Source organism: Molothrus ater, chromosome 3, assembly GCF_012460135.2.
Source record: "Molothrus ater isolate BHLD 08-10-18 breed brown headed cowbird chromosome 3, BPBGC_Mater_1.1, whole genome shotgun sequence".
NCBI lineage: Eukaryota > Metazoa > Chordata > Aves > Passeriformes > Icteridae > Molothrus > Molothrus ater.
Window position 1 is genome coordinate 36,380,892 of NC_050480.2, and position 20,064 is coordinate 36,400,955.

A 20,064-nucleotide genomic window follows, 5' to 3' on the forward strand; every position below is an offset into this window, starting at 1 on the left:
AAAATCAATTTTTTTACTAATTTCTCTGAGGATGCTGCAGCTTCTTCAGTGTGTGGATGCAACAGAATCCAGCCTCTGTGCTGCAGCTAAAAGCCCACTGTCTGCCAGCTGGATTTGCCAGCTATTGAGGAATGCCAGTTCTGGCTCAGAGCATGCTCTGGTTAGCCAAAAGGCCTGCTGGTGATACTGAAGGAAAGCAGAAACCACAAAAGACCAAGAGCAGGACAATGACAAATGACACTTCCCCTACTACTCACCCACCTTCTGACTACTTTCATCTCTCTGGACTTTCTTCAGTCCTTACTGTTGTGCCATGAGGTTCTGCCTGAGAGGATCAGAGAGCAGAGGGTGCCAGGGCCAGCTGGCAGGGGGACTGCCCAAGGTTGGTTATTGAGCAGATCCACAGCCTGTGGGTGCTTCTGTTATAGATGGATGAGATGATTGGCTCTCACAATTAAAAATTAACTATTGTGTGAATATTAAGAAAAGCTTTAGTGATGTATAGTTACGTTATTGTGGTTTAGATGTCCTCTGTTCTCCCCATAGTTCCCTTTTCCCCCTGTATTGTTGCCATCAGACAGGTGGGGTTGTCTAGCACAGGTAAAAAAAGGCTGCACATGTATCCCTTACCTGGGGCAGTTGGGAATGGACAAGCTTGGTGCTTAGGGGGTGTAGCATGGCAACATCTGACCTCCAATCAGGTTACAAGAAAGCAGTTTCTACTGATAAATGGCATTAGTCCTGTTTCCATTTGCAGAAGTGCTGTTTTCTGGTTTTCTATGTGTTTGTCTGTGTGCCTGGCCATGTGCACACACACAGATGTGTTTGTGTGCTTACTGGGAATACACACACAGCCTTCATGCTGCCTGGACCTGGTGAGACAAAGATGCAGGCAGCTTCACTTCTGTTGGGCTACCAGGTTTATCAACTCCAACCAACACTTCTACTGCAGGCAAGAGGTCATTTCTGCTAAAGAACACGATTAAAATGCAGCCTTTGTGTGGAAAATAATTTTTTCACTAGCTGTACAGACCATGTTCCTGAATATTTTCTGGAGCAGCTGGACCTCTGCTGCTGTGATGTTTTAATTATGATTAAAGTAGAGGCCATCCCTTCTAGGCAGGCTGTTTGAATCCACCCTGGATTACACCTCTGTTGGCCAAAGGATATCAGTGCTACAGTAATTAGTTTATCAGTCAGCCTCTGCAGCAGCAATTAAGGAAGGAGAAAGAGAAAGTGGATCTATAACACAACAGGCTAAGAGCTGACAATTCAATACTTAGTATTATACTCATGGGTATGACTGACTGTGTGAAGTTTGTGTGGCAAAAATAAGAATTTCTAAAATGTTCTTCCTTGAGCAGCAGCAACAAGCTAGTTTGTGGGGTTTTAGTCATATATAAAGCAGGATGAGTCTATCTGCACACTGTAAAGCGATCTCTCACACACAATTTTCGAGAATAATCAACAGTTATAATAAATCTTTGGGGGAAAAAATAAGCACAGGCTGTCTTTATTCTTTTACATGCCTGGCAGCTGCTGTCAGGATATTTTTGTTGGTGAAACACAACACCACTTCCCTTGAGATGAAATACTTGTGACAAGAGTTAACAAGGCACTTCTGTGAACACATGACAAAGAAGTTTGCATGAATAATTTAACAGGGTAGCTGAGTTCAAAAATAGCTGCAAGATTCCAAATTAAGTATAGAGACAGGAGCTTTAAAAAGCCTTTTTCCCTATTTTAAGCAGCTTTTCCAAGGGATACAGAAAGGCCCTATGAATCAAGAAGCTTCAGAATCCAGCACCCTCTCTTGCCACTATTAATACCTCGTAGTAGACTGCACTTTTTAAATCCTCTTTAGAGAATAATTTTTAAACCAACAACACTCAGGAATGAGTATGATTTCATAAAAGTTTAATGTTTGTTTTAAAAATAACACTATTTAATCGAGAGAAAGGAATCCACACATACAGAGTCTTCTTGGATGCTGGCAAAAGAACTTAAATTAGAGATATACCCATGACCAGCAGGTTTAACCAGTAAGAATATAGAGAAAGTTTCACTGATTAGTCACATTAATATTAAGAAAAAGAATGTGCCCTCCAAAGAGAGGAGCAAAAGATACCATTCCAGTCATGCAAATCTGCACTCACCTTCTCAGAACAGGTTTCCACAAGTCTGGTAATTCAAGATGACATTTTCTTAGCTCCTGTGGAAAGTAATCCAAAATACAAAGAGGGAAAGACTTGTTACAGCAAAAGATGTTCATCGTAAAATCCCACTTGCTGAAGCATCTGATGGGTTTGACTGTTACAATCCCAAATCTTAGGCCCTTTTAATTGTTTCCCTCCCCTCTGCAGCAAAACCCTTCAATAGCTAAACAGCTGGTCTGGTAGGAATGTGTCAAGCTGCTAGACTGGAATGTTAATGGACAATGACTCAGACAGTCAGCCACTTGGCTGCTTTTGCTGTCATGTGCATCATCACAGCTCAGGTGCAGAGGGGGCACAGCTGGGGTTTGAGCCAGATAAGGGACAAGGGTGATAAAAAGACCCTTTGGAAGTGGGGTAGCTGGGGAGGCATTGGGACATTCATACATAGGCCTCATGCTCATCCCTCAAGACAGGGCATAAAATAGGCTGTCATGAGAGGCAGCTGTCATGTCTTAGAAGGTGTCATACACCACAGAGACCCCCAAAGTGCCCTCAAACTAATTTCTGAGGCTTTCACCTATCCTTTCTCTCTTTTTTCTTTTCTTTATACATTTTCTTGAATGTTATTTTTATGTGTCTGTATTGTTATGTTTCTACAGATAATAATCAAACCTACATACCACCTATCCTTGACAACCAAATTGTTCTGAAATAAACCTGGCAGATATATACATATACACACTGGTAATTTAGTGTCATTTCACTCTAATCCACCCCAAGGGATGTATTATTAACAAGAACCTCAGTTACCCCACTTTCAGGGATAGGTCATAACACAAGCATAATACAAAATGAAAACAGCTGTCAATGAACACTGTGAAGGTAGACAGTTCACTAGGAGAAGGGATTTGTAGGAAGTAGGATAACTAAAAGCCATGTATTTGATGCTTTAGTCTAGGATGCTAAACATATAAAGCGTAAGGTTTCATCTTACAAACCTGAAATAAACCTTCAACCTGTAAGCCTTTCTTGTATTCTGAAGCACAAATTGGACTCTTGGAGAAGTAATTACACTTACTATCTTGGATGATCTCTCTTCTGTAGACACTGTAGCAGCTTGAGGCAGGTTTCCATGCCTGTATCTTGTATCAAATGCCAGATAGATCAAATGTGAATGATGAAGGACTATAGCAATGCAAATATGGGATTTTTTTTTTCACCCAGCCAAACTGAATCCATTGCATGACTTCATTCCACTGAATACATACAACAGAAGTGTGAATTACTTTTGTAACCCTAGCTTGGATATGACAGGGACACACTGATTTTGAACCATTCCCTCACCTTGGTGAAGCAATATAACGTGTGAAACTAACTAGCAGAGAACATGAAATTTAAACAGTACCTGGAAAGCAGCACATTAAATGGGTTTAATTGCATTAAGCCTTCAGTTCTTAAGAGAAAATGCAGTGACAGATATTCCTTTGCTAATGGACTTTTTTTTCTCCACTAATCAAGCATGTCTAAATACCCATCTTGCAGGTGCCTAGCTACAAGACTCCTCTCATCTAATTATTGGCACTTACATTTAATTCCTGTTTTTTTCATCTCTGACAGGATATGAATACAGCTTAATGTGAGATCTGATATGAAGACCATCCCTATAATTTCTTTACCAGATAGCTATTACAGGGCTTTTCATCCACCACAGCTACCATGGCTCCTAAAGCATTATTTTGTTTCTACATTCATCTAAAGTTTGTAAGGAAATTAAACAGGGTGGTAACACAAATGGCTTGTAGTATTTCAGTGTTACTCAGGTTCTGGCTGAAACTCCCCCACAAAAGCAGCTTCTTGAAGAAAAACTGTATTTGATTAAGAATTGAAAACATTATCTTGTGTGCTCTACTGTCTGTAAAATGAAGATTCTTCAGTCAGGCTGCTGGAAAAGGGAATACTGTTTGCCTTGAAGCAGCTCTGATGCAGCTTTTATTTCCTGCAGGTGTTCAACTATTACCACCACCTGCCCAACCAATTCTAATGGCTCTGCTGTCTGCATCCACCATTGATTGACAGCTTCACAGGAATTGTAGCAGCAGCTTGACTCATTTTACCAGAGCCTAGAATGCTAACATACAGTAATCAGCCTTCTCATCACAAGCAAGATGACAGCCCAAGAAGAGGTGGAGGTGGGATCAGAAAACAAAACCCAGAAACTAATTCTAACTGTGGAGCCTTGGATTTCTGCTCTAAGGCAGAATATAACAGTCTGCAGCTGGGCTATTCTGCTCAAGTTGGTTACAAACATGAATACATTCATATTGTCTGAAAATAGCTGACAGAAAGGATCGTCTAGCAACCAGAACTTGCATCTCCCTCTTCTTCATGCCAGACAGAAGAGAGGAGTCAAGTAAAATAAATTTTATGGCTGCTTTGTACTCCCACACTGCTGGCACGTAGGCTGTTTGCACATAACCCAGCAGGCACAAAAGGACTGAGGTCTGTCTCAGAGAATAATTTTGCTCCCTTATACCTTTTGTAATGTTCTGAGAGAACATAATAATAACAATAATAGTAATAATAATAATAAACCAGCACAGTATTACATCAGGCACCACATGAAAACCTGTCTCAAGTGACTCCTCTTGCTCTCTACATTAAAGAAATATAGTTCTGTCATGCTTTGGGATGCACTGGTTTGGTGGATGGTTGTGGTTTTTTGCTGCTACCATCACTTACTTTCACAGGTATTTCTAAAAACTGTTTGGGGTTTACCAGGGTAAAAAAATAATTGACCTTTGCCCACATTCCCTACTGTTTCCATGAGAAAGTTTAAGTTCTTTGTGAAGCTTCTCTTAGATAAGAATTAGGCATTTATTTCCACCCTTGGCAAAAATTAAGGAATCATAAAACCACAAAGATTGGAAAAGACTTCTAAGATGTTTGAATCCAACCATTAACCCAGCACCGTTGTGTTCACCGCTGACCCATGTGCCACATCCAAATGTCTTTTGAATACTTCCAGGGATGATGATTCAAGAAACAGCATGATAATTCTGCCAAACAGCAGAGACCTCATATCTTAATCTACTAATATAAAAGTATAATCTCTTATACATTTTACCACTAGAGCACAAATACATTTGGAAAAAATTTAGTAAGAAAATGATTGTTGCTACATTTCTTCCCTGCTCAAACGCTATTTAAAATTCTAAACCAAACAAAAAATCCCCCCTAAAACCTATCTACTGCTTAGTTAAAACTTAGTCAAAGACAAGATTCCAGCAAGCTAGAAGCAAGGTTTACCTACCCAACTGACTACCCCAGGAAAAATTACTGTGTTTTGCCTAAAACATTTGAAGATTTCTTCTCCTTTCCAAACGTACATTCAAAGAGACTGGAAGATGAATTAAAAACCCACCTGGCCTTAAAACAGATTGATAGGATGACTGCAGCTTTTCTATCTCTCTTCTCCCACTGCTTCTTAATCAAGCTTGGTTTTCCAACAAACTTCATCCAGGAGAAAGGATGTGCCAGCCTCCATCATGACAAACTAAAGGTTACAACATCAAATCGCTTAAGAGTTAATCCACTCTCTTTAAATTTACTAGGTATTTGTGCCTGGTTTGAAGTAAAGATAGAAACATTCAAACTATATTGTTTCCTTCCTATCAGAAGCTTTCTGAAAACCAGGAAAAAGATAACTTCTTGTGCTTTGTGCAGTTTTTAGAGAAGTATGTCAGGAAGGAGAGGTAATGTATTGCACCATTCAAACAGACAAGTAAATCCCCATTAACTCACCCCTCCTCCTGAGGATCTGGAAGAGTCCAAGGCCAGCCTAGAAATAAGGCTTCCCAGTCAGTGCACTATGCTACAGCTCTGTCAGCACAGGGAACGAGCACAGTGGATAAATCATTTACTGCAAGCCTCTGGAAATCACAGGGAAAAAAACAGGAAAAAAAGAAAGAAAAAAAAAGAAAAAATACCATAAATAAAAATACATGCCATTTCATGAAATTACAGTGTTAATGCCTCTTGTATGCCAATCTGCCAGATGTCATCACCTACACCACCCATTATGTTCTTGGCCATTCCAGAGGTTCAAGGATTACTGTTTACATCTTCCCCAAAAGAGACCAAGTTAATCTTCCTTCCAGGAGTAAAGAGCCCTACCTCCTCTCAGAGATAGACTAAAGGGCATGAAGAAAAGTAGTATTTAATTTGGACCACAGGAAAATTCATATTCTGGAAAGCTTTAGACATATATGGGGTAACAACTTCCAGTTTCTCCTTTGCAAAATTCTTGCTTGCCCTTGGCAGTAGCTCCTCTCCATTCATGGCCAGCCACGTTCAGCACTGACCACGACCACTACTTGTAGAAGCAACTGTAGAGCACAGAACAAGGATAACAGAATTATATTGTCCTTTCCTCAAAAATAAAAGTTAATTTAAAAAATTAAGTTATACACAGATAACACAGCATTAAATAAGGTTGTCTGAAGACTGTCCACATTGCTGTTTGCCAGTGTATGCACTGAAACCTTCATGAAAACCAATCTGCAGAAGGAAACTAACCAGAAAGCATGTGTGTTTTACAAAACAACACTATCTAAAGTGCAGAACTCTAGAAAAATTCAGCCTTCCCTTTAATATTTTCCTTCCCTGCACTTACATCTCTCAATACAAGGCAGGTAAGAAAATCAATTCTCCTCTTCCTCTGTAGATTTACAAGAGACCAAGCACTTTACTGAAAAAATGGGAACAAAAACACGGGGGAAAATTTATCTGCCAAATGCAAACAAACAAACTCAAGTGTATGATAAAAAATACAGGATAAAACCAAGAAGCAACTACAAAGGACTTTTTTATAAATCAGGATTTAAGCAATCTCTACTCATTGCCCAACTCCATTTTAAACTATCAAAGCATTTCAAACCTTGCTTGCTTTGGTTTTGACAGTCAATCAGCTATCTGATGAAAGTAGGGCAACAATACTAACAAAGATTTCCTATATTCAATGCAGTAACTGCTTAACATCATAAAACCAGCTCAAAGAGATTTTCTCAAAACTCTCTTCTTTTCTTAATTACTTTTTAACTGTTGACTTGACCATTTATACTAGATTTCCAAATTCAGCTTAGACAGTTCTTACATTTCTTGTATGAAAACACTGCAAGACTCAGAAACATTTCATACCTTCCACACATACAAGTCATGGAAAATGAAGACAAATGGTGATTTTGCCTTCTCCAAAGGTCCATGTGCAGGCAGTGATAACAGAAATTCAAGCTCTGCTGGGGTCCCTCCCTGATGCCCCACCTCTGGTTTTACACAGGGTTCAGGACTCCAAGCAGACTTCCACTGACGATGTTGACAGTAGCTCTACCATTGACTTCAGCTGGAAATAAACTGGTTTTTACTGAGCAGGCTAACTGTTGAGTATCTTCATCCTCTACAGTTTCTCAATTTTATCAACTACTACAGGAGTCAGAAACTAATTGAAAAAAAAAACCACTTTTACTGAGTTAAGGAAAAAAAAGAAAACCAAGAAGAAAGCCTTGTTGACCTCCATATGTTTATTTTTTTAAACAATTTACAAATAAAAATGTTATATTTATCCAAGGAAACACATTGAATACTTTAGTCTTTTACAAGCTATACAAATGAGAATCATCACACTCAATAGCTCAAGGACCCATTCAGGGTAGGCATGCATGTGTCTGTATCACATGAAGCGAGTCCAATTCCTGACACCAGGGTTCTGATCTTCTACTTCTTCAGAGCTGGTCAGCTGCTAAATGATTTAACACAAATAGTTACTGGATCACAATAAAATGAAAGAAAGCCCATTTCAAATCACGTAAGTGACCTCAATATGTCTGGTCCAGGTGTCAGGCCACAGAGCCTTACCGATTAGTTTTCTTCTCCAAAAGCCAGTCGGGACAGATTTTCTCCCCTTGCTTAGTGATGTGCCATCCATACATGTGCTTATACAATACACTGAAACACCTTAAGTACAGATGTAATACAACAGGAATTACAAAGCACAGAGACAGATAAACAGACAAAATCGACTCTGAACACATTCTTGCATTTCAAAACAACAGAAGTAATCGAACCCATGCATTACAGTTCAAAGAAATTTTGGGTTTTAGTTCTTCTGCAAGTCTCCATTTCCTCAGTTCTAAATTGCTATTCTTGAGCTTGTCTCAGCAGCTGGGCTACTCACGGTGCTACTGACACAAACTGGGTGAGCTGGAAATCTTTGACCAGGAATGGTCAAAGAGTAAAAGCCCCCAAAATAAAGAAGACGCACGCATTATAAACGAGATTCCATTTTAATAGCAGAGTGTAGAAAAGAAATTGGCAACAAAATTCACATGAAAAAACATTTTACACAATTAATTATGTACAGAATAAAGTATGTGACTGCCTTCTTATGATTTACGTTTCACTTTAGTCAAGTCCTACCACAGAATGCAAAATACACCCAAAACTCTCAGCTGGAACAAAAAGAAAAACAAACAAAAACCATATACATAATCCCAGCTCTGGCTCCTCAAATATTGGGACTGGCTGGGTTTACTTCAACCCACTGGGCTTTCTGCTATGCTTTCAGAAATTCCTGATTTCATTGTAGCTTCCAAACTACTGTCAGGAGCTTCTGTTTGCTCAGTCTTCTTGCTCAGGATGGTGCACATTCCCTTGCCTCCTGAGCCACCCACCTTCCCATGTGTTTCTTTGAGCCCAGGCGTTAAAGTTTCCACGCACCCAGAAGCCTGACTTTCTGTGCTGCCTCTGTCACACCTCAGAGACAGCATTTCAACAGTGCCACCTTTGCTCTCCTTCACTTGCACAAGTATCTCAGACGTGGGAGAAATGCCCTGCATTTCTAGAACTGGCATGACCACTTCTGTAGTGTCACTATTTGAGGTCTGTGATCCAGGCTGCAGCATAGGTTTCTGAGAAATCCGTGTGCAAATTTTATCTTCACAACTATCAGAAGTCAATGTAGTAAAATCAGTAATCTCTGTTTCATTCACTGTTCTGTCAATGCCCACGTTTTTAACTTTACTGGACTCTAGCCTAATGGACGCAATAGTTTCTATTTTTGTGACTTCTTCTGTATTTTCCTTTAAAAGTCCTTCTGAAAGGATGCTGAAACATTCATGTTTTACCTTATTGTCTCCTAGATTTAAATCAGTGCTTTTCAACTCAAGATCTGCTTTCTGGGAGGGAGTCTTCATGTGTTTCACATCCTCTGATGGTCTCTTGAAAAGAAAATTATCTAATCTTGCATCAGATCCAGTGTGTCCTAACGACTTTTTTTCATTTTCAGCTACTAATTCTAGATTGGATCTGAGTTCAGCAATGTTCGAGCAAGTATTGACTAACCGTTCAATGCCCTCCTTCTGGGTTTGGTTATCTAACACTGTATGGCCCAAAGGTTTAGGTTTAACTTTTTCTTGAGCTTCTAATAGGGTACTTTTAGTTTTTGTCTGTCCCTCTGTCAACTCTGAAGCATCAACCTCATTAGAACCAGATTTTATTTCTGGATTTGGAGTATTTGATAGATCCCAACTACTTTCAGAACAAGAATGAGTTGTGACTATCTGTTCTTTTCCATTACTAGTTCTGGAAGTGCCCCAGAGCAAGTCTGGACTATCAGTTTCTGAGTGAGTTCTACAGTTATCATTTAACTTTACCAAATGGGAATTTCCCAAACTTTTAATTTCGCTCTGTGTCTCAGGTAACAAAGTCTTTGTGTGTAGACCATGCTTAGGCTTTACTGCTTTTATTTCCCAGTCTTTTGTCTCTGTCTCCAAGGTACCAGGAACATTTGTGTTTGTAACTGGAGTTTTATTTCCATCTTCCTGTCCAACCTTCTCTTGGACCTCAGATTTCTGTAGATCACAGAATTCCAGACAGCCTGCCTGCTCTCCACCTCCTGTATCAACAAGTCCACTTTCTGCAGGCATCTGGATACCAGAAACAGATTTTTTCCTGGTAATTCTGTGACTGACATTTCTGAGAGGTGAGGCTGAAGTGATTTCTTGCTCATTTCAGCCTGATTTTCAACAGGAACCAAACTCCCTGTCACTTGATTATTACACTGTGAGGAATCCACAGTCTCAGAATCCTCTTTCAACGAGGATGAGCTACTATTTGTTCTGTGATTTGCAGATGAATCTGCAGGTTTTGTTATGTTAGGGTTTTCTCCATTTGGAAGTGCAGAACTTGCAAGCTTGCTGTCAGCTGAACCCTTTCCACCACTACTGTAGAAAATATCATAGAGATCTTTAGCATTGGCTGTGGCCAAGCAAGAATTTCGTTTCTCTATCTTTTTTGCTTGTTCACTGAAAGCAGTTGAAGGTGGTGGTGGTCTCACAGGCATTGCCAACATTGTCTGTTCACTTTCAGACACACCTGGAGCTACTTCATCTGCGGGGATGAGAGCTGCTGGCTGGACTGCTGGTGGAGCATGAGGTGGAGGTAGTCTATCTGCAGGCTGAGAAGACTCATTTTTCTCTGCTGCTTTCAAATCCTCCTCTGAGCCTTTTAAAATTACTTCTTCTCCTCCAAAAGCTTTTGATATGATATCTGGAGGCAGCAGAAGATCTGCATTTGTTTCTTTTACCACTGGCAGTGGTTTGGTGGTAGTTCCAGAGGATTTTATGGATAAAAAGGTGTTCAGAGGTGGTGGTTTACTAACTGTTGGAGTATTGGACTTCCTGAAAATCATGGTGGGGACTGGTAAATTGGGAAGAATTTTTGTTGGTGTTGGTGTGGAAACAACTGGTATCCATGGGCTAGTGTGTGGAATAACAGTTTTCCCAGACAGCTTGATTTCAATGGGCTTTATATGGGATTTCACAGATTGACACTTGTTCTCCTCTTTGTTTCCTTCTGTATTCTCTTCCTTTGCAACAGTTCCTGGGGTTTTATCCTCTCTCTCAGTCTTTTTCCAGCTGAATTTCCCAAAGGAGGTCTGGCTTGGTGATTCCTTTTTCAATTCTTCTTTCTTTTCTTCTTTCTTCTCCTCTCCCTTCTCTTCCTTCTTTAGCTTTACCGTAATACCCATTTTTCGCCCAGAAGAATCAGTTTTGCCTTGAGTTTCATTATTCCCTTCTCCTGACTCTGGGCTGCTCTTTACTTCCTCCTTCTTTATTATTTTTGGGGTTTTCTCATCCTTCTCTTCCTTCTGTTTCTCAACCAGTTTCCGTTTCAGCTCATTTTGCCGCCTGCGCTCTGTCTCCAGAACCACAGCCAATCCTGCTTGACGGTCTAGATTTCGCCTCTCTTCATAGAGTGGGTTTTCATCTATGTATTTCTGTGGAAATAAACAGCAACATTTTAGCCACCAATTTTCATTTCCATGAAAATAAATAAATAAATGCAGCTCTCTGACAATTCTTACTTGCTCAGTAAGTGCCATCTCAACACTAAGAGAACAGGGAACTTTTTCCTACCAAGAAACTGAGGTATTACAAACTGCTTGCAGCAGTGCTGTCACTTTACAGTACACACTGTTTCAGCTTCATGCAGATAAAATATCTCTATGTACTGGTGTAGTGGGAAGTTCTGCTTATTTAGTTCAGTAGAATGTAGTGAAGATAACCAAACACATATACTCCAAGAAGTTAAATGTCATTCTTCAGGAAAGGAAGACAGAACAAACAGAAGCTAAGGTAGGGAACGTCTCTCGCCTAGCACATCAGTTACCAACCTTATACTTCTCATTGTGGGGATGACTTTTCACATGCTGCTCTGCTGAGATCTGATCTCCAAAAAATTCATGACAGAGCTGGCAATAATATCCAGTGATGGGAATCAGAAACTCAGAGCCTGAAAAGGCCAAAGAAAATTATCAGAGAAACAAAACCTAGTAAGTGCCAAGCTCTTAACAAAGTTGGTCAAAGAACAACAGCAAAACCTCAAGCAATGTTCTTTTTGGAAAAGTTAATGCTGGTCTCCTTATAGTATCATAGGAACCACCACTACCAGGAACAAACATGCAAAGTGAAGAAGTTTATTACTATGGTTCAAGATTTAAGTGCTCTGCATCATATTAACCTACTTGAATACTCAGTTACCTTAACATTTCCTACAGCCTTGATCTATTTTCCATCTTTCTGATATAGTCTGCTCAAATACTAAATACCTGGTTTATAAACAGAACACAAATATTTTTGTTGAAGTTCAGGAAAATTGCACCCTTGTGCCTAGAGAACCTGCTACAGTTATCTAAGACACTGCAGATTCTTCTTTAGTGGGCACTACCAGAAATATGTAACAGATTAATAAAATGAATTGATCACTGGCAGGCCTTTTAGACATTCATATTTTAAATCCTATATTAATTTTCAACTCAGTTACAGCTCCTTCCAAATGTCTGTCTCAGATTCTCTGTATCTGCACTATAACAAGTACTCATTAGTCAATTTTCAGGGAGACCTCTGCTAAAAATGTACTGAATGAAAGTCTGCTACGAGACTGTGTGGAATACTGTGCAAGATCTACCCAAATACTGCCAACTATTGTGGTCATGCTCTGAATTCTAATATGTTGGCAAAAATTATTTCAGAACTACACTGAAAGACAACTGGTATTCAAAATAAAAAACTAATCTCTAAAAAGAGAAGAAACCACACTTTTCCTACACTCTCGCTTCAAGACCTTTTACACAAGACCAGTCAAGAAACTAAATAATTTGCCTTTTTCCTAATAATACAGTATCTATATACCAAGGTAAAGTTTTGGAAATTCCTTTCTCTGAGCAAGTGGGACTTGCTGGAGGGCAAAGAGGGATGATAGCCAAGTTAATAAAAATCAACATACCTTTGGCAGGAACCGTTATCTTATCAATGCGTTTTATGGACTCTTGTTTGGTCTCGCTCTGGGTCTTCGAAGCCCAAGGTCTGTTGTAAGGATCCAGGGTCTATTTGCACAGTGACAGAGGTATATAGGCTCATATATTACACTAGCAAGGCAAGTACACTTGTCTTTTTCCTTTTTAATATCCTTTTAGAACACTGAACATTAAAATCAACGTGCAAGTATTTACAACAACTTATTTCCCTCTCTTTTCCCTCCCACTTTGCAATTTACAATGACAAGATAACCTGTGAAAAGCGTAAAATGTAAATGACTGCAAAGAACAGGTAAACATGTGAAACACAAGTGGCAAACCTGAGCAAACTGAACACAGGCCCCATTTATACTATTTGGAATACACCAGTAGCTGTACAACTGCTCAAGTCCAACATTAGGGGAAAAGAATTTGATAAGTTACTTCTTGGGTTTGTTATTACTTCAGGTTCTCTTGTAAAATGTAGTTCTGTGATGTATGTTTTAGTGTTAATATTCATAGCAATATGAAATGCACTTAGTGAAGGAAGCCTGCAACATACCTGTCTGTGTTTCTTATTATGCATGTGTGTGAAAAAGTCAAACATGGTCCCGCAGATGGTATTGCAGTCTTTGCACCAGTGGTTCCCTGCATCATAATATTCATAAATATTGGCCAACTGGAAAGGATGTTTGGAGGACTGTGAAGAGGATTCTGCTGGCTTCGGGCTTCTACCTCTCGATTTTTCATTAGTAGTTTTTGATTCCTAAATTGAACAGAAGGAAACACTTCTCTAAGACAAGGCAGGACAGACAAAATGCTCTAAAATTCAGAACCTGCCTCCAGCAGAAGCCATACACACAAAAAAAATATATCACCTGCTTTTCAGCGCCCAGGTTAATTCCACTGTTTCAGAGAGCTGGTATTGCCGACTAAGATGCTGCGTGGCTGCAGTGAAGAGGTTCCAATAAGGGTCCCAGATGTAATGGCTGGATGGTTGCAGGTAATCAAGGAACCAAATGAACAAATTCCCTGTGGCATGCACCCTTCCCACTTTATTGGTTTCACATAACAGTTCCAATTTACCATACTAGCCAAACAGTGCCCAGAAGACCTCAAATAGTTCCCCTAGAGGCATTCAGAAGTTACTGTAAAAGTAGTTTGGATGAAAGCAGAATGGAAAAGGAAGCAAAAATCAGGTGACTAAAAGTATTTAACTCCATCAGTTTTATCAGATTGAGTGTTCCTAAACTCTCCAGAAAACTTATTGTTTAATAATAAGAGAAAGATGGTGTTTTGTTAATTACCTAAGTATATAGGGTGAAGGATCTTGTGATTTAAACATGTGATGTTTGCACTTACATTGATCTGTACAGAAAGACGCCATATAGTGATATACAGACATTTCAGGACTCTATCCAAAATTAATACCAAACTAAACTTGTAGCAAAACAAATATTACCTGAAATATACCATGAATGAGCCCTGGTAATTTAGATTACAATAGTGTCAGATGTATTTTGAGTTCTGAGTTACATTTTCAATGGCATAAAGTCCATCATGTTATCATTTTGCATGGCAGTCTGGAAAGAACAGCATGTTAATTTAGCAGACTCGAGTTGGTTGCATGATTTCCAAGTTATTCACTACCAGCACTGAACAAATTTATTTAAGCAGATTCAAAATTGTCAAATAACATCTGCCTTACTTTAAATTCCTTAACACCGCCCCCCACAACATGCACTGTAAATCAAAGAATGAAGAGACAGCCAGGCCACTATGCACCCCACAGATATCCATATCCCAATATATTCTAGTTCTTGGTAGCAGAATAAGAAGTGACCTCAGGAATATTTGCACATATTCTGTCAGCAAGAACATAGCAGACATTCTCTTGAACAATGAGATCAGCTTATGATCTGCAGGAGGTGCATGGAAGGATGTTCACAATGTCACACAAGCATCAATGTTTATGTTATTTATAGACATAGACCTATAAAAATACTATCTCAATCAAAACTTTAAAAATACAATATTTCTCAGACAGACAGGTGACAGTCCACTCTTAACTCCAGTTTGTGCATTACCCCAGCTCAAAGATGCCTCTATAATTTGCTACTATTTAGAGCCCAGACAGGGTGATCTGTCTGTTTAGCACAGTGACACTGGCTTAACCTCTGCATTGACTGTATAACTACAACACACAGACACAGGGTCAGCAGCAAGGGACCACAAGGTGCCTTGCAAATAAGCAGAAAGGCAAAAGCTTTTGCCCTCAGGTTGGCAGAGTCAACCAATCTCAGTGTTGAAAGGCCAGCACCATCCTTCTTTTCATGAAAAAAGTTAATCAGAACTACAACGTGAATTGTAGTTCTGTAGAGGCTGAAGGCCATGTCCTATGTGCCTACATATGTATGAAAATACTCAATGTTCCTGTCCAGAACTCACAATTTTCCATGTTAAAATAAGGAACTACAAAAAGGAGATCAAGTCATTACGGGTTTGGACGACACAGACAATGCAAATTAAAATAATGAGAAGTATATTCACACATGCCATATCTCAAGAAAAGAAAACAATATAACTTAATGCAATGTAGGACTTAACAAACATTTTTGCCTACTTTAGTTTTATGAAGTGGTGATTGAAGCAAACAATTTGTTAAAGTAAGTGAACAGTAAACTTCAGAGATGTTTCGAGAAACAACAAAAAAAACCCAAAAGCAAGTCTTTAAATTAAAGATACCTAATGAGTTCTCAGACCACAATAAAGCATAAAGAAAATTTTACAGGATAAACAGATTTGAGTGGCTTTGGAGAAAATACAGAATCACAAAATGAGTAAGGTTGGAAGGGACCACAGTGGGTCATCTGATCCAACCTCCGTGCTGGAGCAGGGTCATCCCAGAGCACATGGCACAGGACTGTGTCCAGATGGTACTGGAATATCTCCAGTGAGAAAAGACTCCACAACCTCTCTGAACAATCTGTTCCAGTGCTCAGTCACCCACACAGTGAAGAAGTTCTTCCTCACATTCAGCTGGAACTTCCTGTGCATCAGTTTCTGCCCATTGCCTCTTGTCCTATTGCTCAGCACCACTGAGAAGAAGAACCTGGCTCCATGCTCTTGACATCCTCCCTTCAGATAAATTGATGAGGTGCCATTTCAGTTTTTCTTATATCTCTTACCCTACTAATGTTTTCCTCTCTGCAAAAAATATATATGCTAAGATCTACACAAAATTAATCTACAATTTCGCATTAGCTATTTCTGTTACATATTTGAATAAACATCTGAAAAGCAGGATAATTGATTTCCTGAATACAAGCATAACCTTTCAAATGGTAGTATCCATACTACTTTCAAAGTAAAACTATCTTCTGGAATGCTGGTACATCTAGCCCAGAGTAGTACAGAGCACACCAGAGAGACCATACTGATGCATAATGACATTTCTGAAGAGAGAACATGTGTACATAAAAACCATCTTATGCTGACCATCATCTTTAAGTCTTGTGATTTGTTACTAATATTACCAAGTAAGAAGACCAACAAAGTTCCCAACTTTGAAAGAGCTTTACTGCTATAAACACTCCTATATGGCCTGAAAGGCCATGACAGAAATTTTGTAGAGAAAAAAGAAGTCTGTCCCCCTGGCATGGTATTGAGACCAAATAGCTATACACACTCATGATACTGTTCAATCCAACCAACACCTCAGCAATATCAACAGTAAGTGGTGCTGAACTGCACAAAACCTGAGGGACATTATATACACTGATACATCAACTCTCACCTGCATGCACTATCAAAGCCAGTATATGAGATGTGGTAACAAATGACACCAGACACCAAATGATCCTTTAGTAAATATCTGGGACCAGCTGTCTGCCCAGTGCCCTCTTCTCTTAGTGGGAAAATCATTAGCACACAAACTTGAAGACTTTACCTTGTTGGAGGAAGATGTTTTCTCTACAACTTTTGCATTTTCTGACTTGCTGTTCTTTTCCGAGGAATCTTTAGTTTCCACAGATGGTTTCCGGGGTTTTTCAAATATGTTAATCCCCAGGATTTGTGCTACTTTGTCAAGCTCAGACTGCTTCTTGTCAGCTGCATCAGATTCTTTATGCAGCTCTGCAATTTCCTTCATAATATTCTCTTGTAGTCGGTTCACCTCAACCAACAAGGGGTCTTTGTGTCCATCCTTCTCACGACGTTTTTTCCTCAACATCTCGCCTGAGCCAATCAAGGAAGCAGAAGAGTCAGAAATGCAAGAGGAAAACTGACTTTAGATCTGTACAATAATTCCAGCAACAAGTAAAATACTAATACAAAATATTAAGGCTAAATCTTCACTATAAAGTTGTAAAGATGGAACTGACTCTCAGGTACAGCATCACTAAATCTGCATGATGTGCATCTATAAGGATTATCATAATACACACCCTAAGAGAGGCACCATAATTCTCCAGAGTATAAATTTATCATCACTACTTCCCTGTGTGCCAAACAAGCAAAAGTTAAATTGCCTGTTCTAATCTGAAAGTATCATTTTCCAAAGATGAGGGAATTAAGTATTTACTTGGACCAAACAAGTTTTAAAGACACAAAAAATTAGCTCTCTTGAGAGAGGACTTTTCCATTTCCAGATAAGATTCATGAAAAATTGAAAGGCACAATAACATCTTCAGTCACTATTTCTCACTTCTTCTAAAGAAGCACTAAAATGCATAAAGTACAATTCCTTTAGCTTATCAAGGCAAGAAGATGCAAGAGCAACTGTCTGCTCAAATTTTGATGTAATTGATCTTAATATAGTAACTAGGTCACTCCTTTTTTATGAGTTGTGCATTGCCAGGAGCATGAAAATACATTATGGACAATTCTTATTTTGGTTCTCCTTCTCCTGTTAGATACCAGGACTTGTGACACATCCCAATGGGGGAGAAAAAAGAAGCAGGGGCTGGGAGGGTGGTAATGCACTTTACCTTGTTGTTTACGAAGCCTGTCCAATTCAGTCTTGAGATAGTAAAGCTTCTTCTGCCGCGCTTCTCGATCAGTCTTCAGTTTTTCTCTCTCTTCTATCACCTAAATAAATTGGAAGGTGTCTGGATTTTCTTCTCTTCCCAAGTTAAACAGTCTTGCAAGAATAACAGGAAGACCTCAGCTTTCCAGACACAGAACACTGCTCAGTATTCCCAAAATGTTCTTGAGTATTTTAACACAATAAATACACCTCTCCCTCTGTATCTGAAAGTAACTGTGTGGTCATGCTTCAACCCAGTTTGTAGGCAATTTTTTTTTTCTTTTGGGCAGTGTTTTCCTCCAAATTGCTCTGTTTGTTGCAACACTTCCCAAGGCCCTTAGGCTCAGCTGACTACCATCTACAGGGCTAATCGAGATCAAAGACAAATGGCTGTTCAAAACTCATGCAGAATCTCTACAGCTGGCATGTTCCATCAGCCTACACAGCCCTTCACCTTGCCTCCTGCTTTGACTCTGGCTCCTTTTAGCTGTTAGTTAGGTTTTGCTTCAATCTGACGTAAAACATCAGGATGAAATTTGTTTCTTGTTCAATAAGGTAAAAACTGTGGCATGAGGAGCTCACAAATCCTTTTTTCACTGGTTTTCATTGATTCTCATAGAAGGAAACAAAGCAATATGCTAAAATGAAACCTGAAAAGTTCTTTCAGTTTCTTTTCCAGCTTCATTCTTCAAGAGACAAATCCCATTTTTTTTACTTTTACAAGACTCTTAAAGCTTACTACAGACTCCTCCCTTAACAAACAAGTCATCTTGATCTTGACTTCCCTAGACAATCACTTCTACCACAGCAAGGTCAATGTTGGCAGGATCCCCGAATCCTTCCTGAAGTAGTTCTACCAACACAGTTAAGCTACATCTTAAACAACATAAGAAATTTTTTTTATTATTATTTTGGCTTTGTATGCTTTTTTTATCATCAAAGCACCATTCTTTCCTTCTGAGTTTTCTGCAGTATGGGGGCATCAAGTGGAACATGCAAATTTTTATACTCCAAACCATCCCAACAAAAAACCAGTGGACTAAGCCCTAGACAAAGATTTCTGTAGTGCAGACAAAGCCTTAGAAGTTCTACCAAGATGCACAGATGAGCTACCAAGGTATGTCAGGGCAGGAGAAAAGCACACACCATAAGACAAGAGAGCTTTTCCAAAAGTACTAAATTACATTAAGAACAAAATTTCAGCTGTGTTAGCTGAAGAAATTATTATTCCTGCAAGAAGTGGAAGCTCACTTATTTGCTGATTTAGCACTTCATACAAGTGAAGAAAAGGCTCTTATAATAAAAGATGATATTGCAGCCTCAATACCTAAAGGGGGCTTGAAAGAAAAATCGGTAGATATTTTACCAAGGTCTGTAGTCACAGGAAAAGTGGCAACAGTTTCAAACTAAAATAGGGTAGATTTAAACTGGATATAAAGGAAGCATTTCTTTTCAATGTGGATGGTGAGACATGGAAACAGGTTGCCCATAGAGACTGTGGACTCTCCAGCCCTGAAGTCTTCAAGGCCAGGTTGGATGGGGCTCTGAGCAATCTGGTCTAGAGGAATGTGTCCCTGCCTGTGGCAGTGGGGTTGGAACGAGATGATTTTTAATTGTCCCCTCATACCCAAATAATTCTATGCTCTTATTTTAACAACAACGACCAAGTGGACACCAGTCTGAAAACTGAAACAACTTTTGGGAATCATCCAGTTCTTTGACAGATGTGTAAGTACAGTTTCCTATTTTAAAATACATTCTTCCCCACTACTTTCTAATTATTGTACAAACCAAGATAATTAGAAGAGGAAAACACTAATACATATGACCCAAACTGGAGTCATACTTGGAGTCAGAGCCTCCGAGTAGTTTCCCCTAAATTCTTCTAGTTTTGTGATTTTTGTAAGAGAATTAATATAAATGTAGAGGGAAGATTGTATGTGATGGTGAATGATGATACCCTTTAGTAGGTATTAAAGAATGCCTAATACAGATATAACTGTGGTATTTTGTACAATGTAGCATGTCCAGAT

At 39.2% G+C, this 20,064-nt stretch overlaps 1 protein-coding gene across 1 annotated transcript in view; it reads right to left on the minus strand.

Moving 5' to 3' along the window:
- Positions 1–1,900: 1,900 nt before the first annotated feature.
- Positions 1,901–20,064, minus strand: part of ZNF318 (zinc finger protein 318) — a 32,253-nt gene continuing 14,089 nt past the window's right edge. Inside the window, 7 exon segments of the mRNA XM_036379852.2 lie at positions 1,901–10,164; positions 10,167–11,487; positions 11,884–12,002; positions 12,996–13,095; positions 13,568–13,771; positions 16,955–17,241; positions 17,994–18,093. Of these exon segments, the coding sequence (XP_036235745.2) occupies positions 8,744–10,164; positions 10,167–11,487; positions 11,884–12,002; positions 12,996–13,095; positions 13,568–13,771; positions 16,955–17,241; positions 17,994–18,093 (3,552 nt within the window). The 3' untranslated portion in view covers positions 1,901–8,743.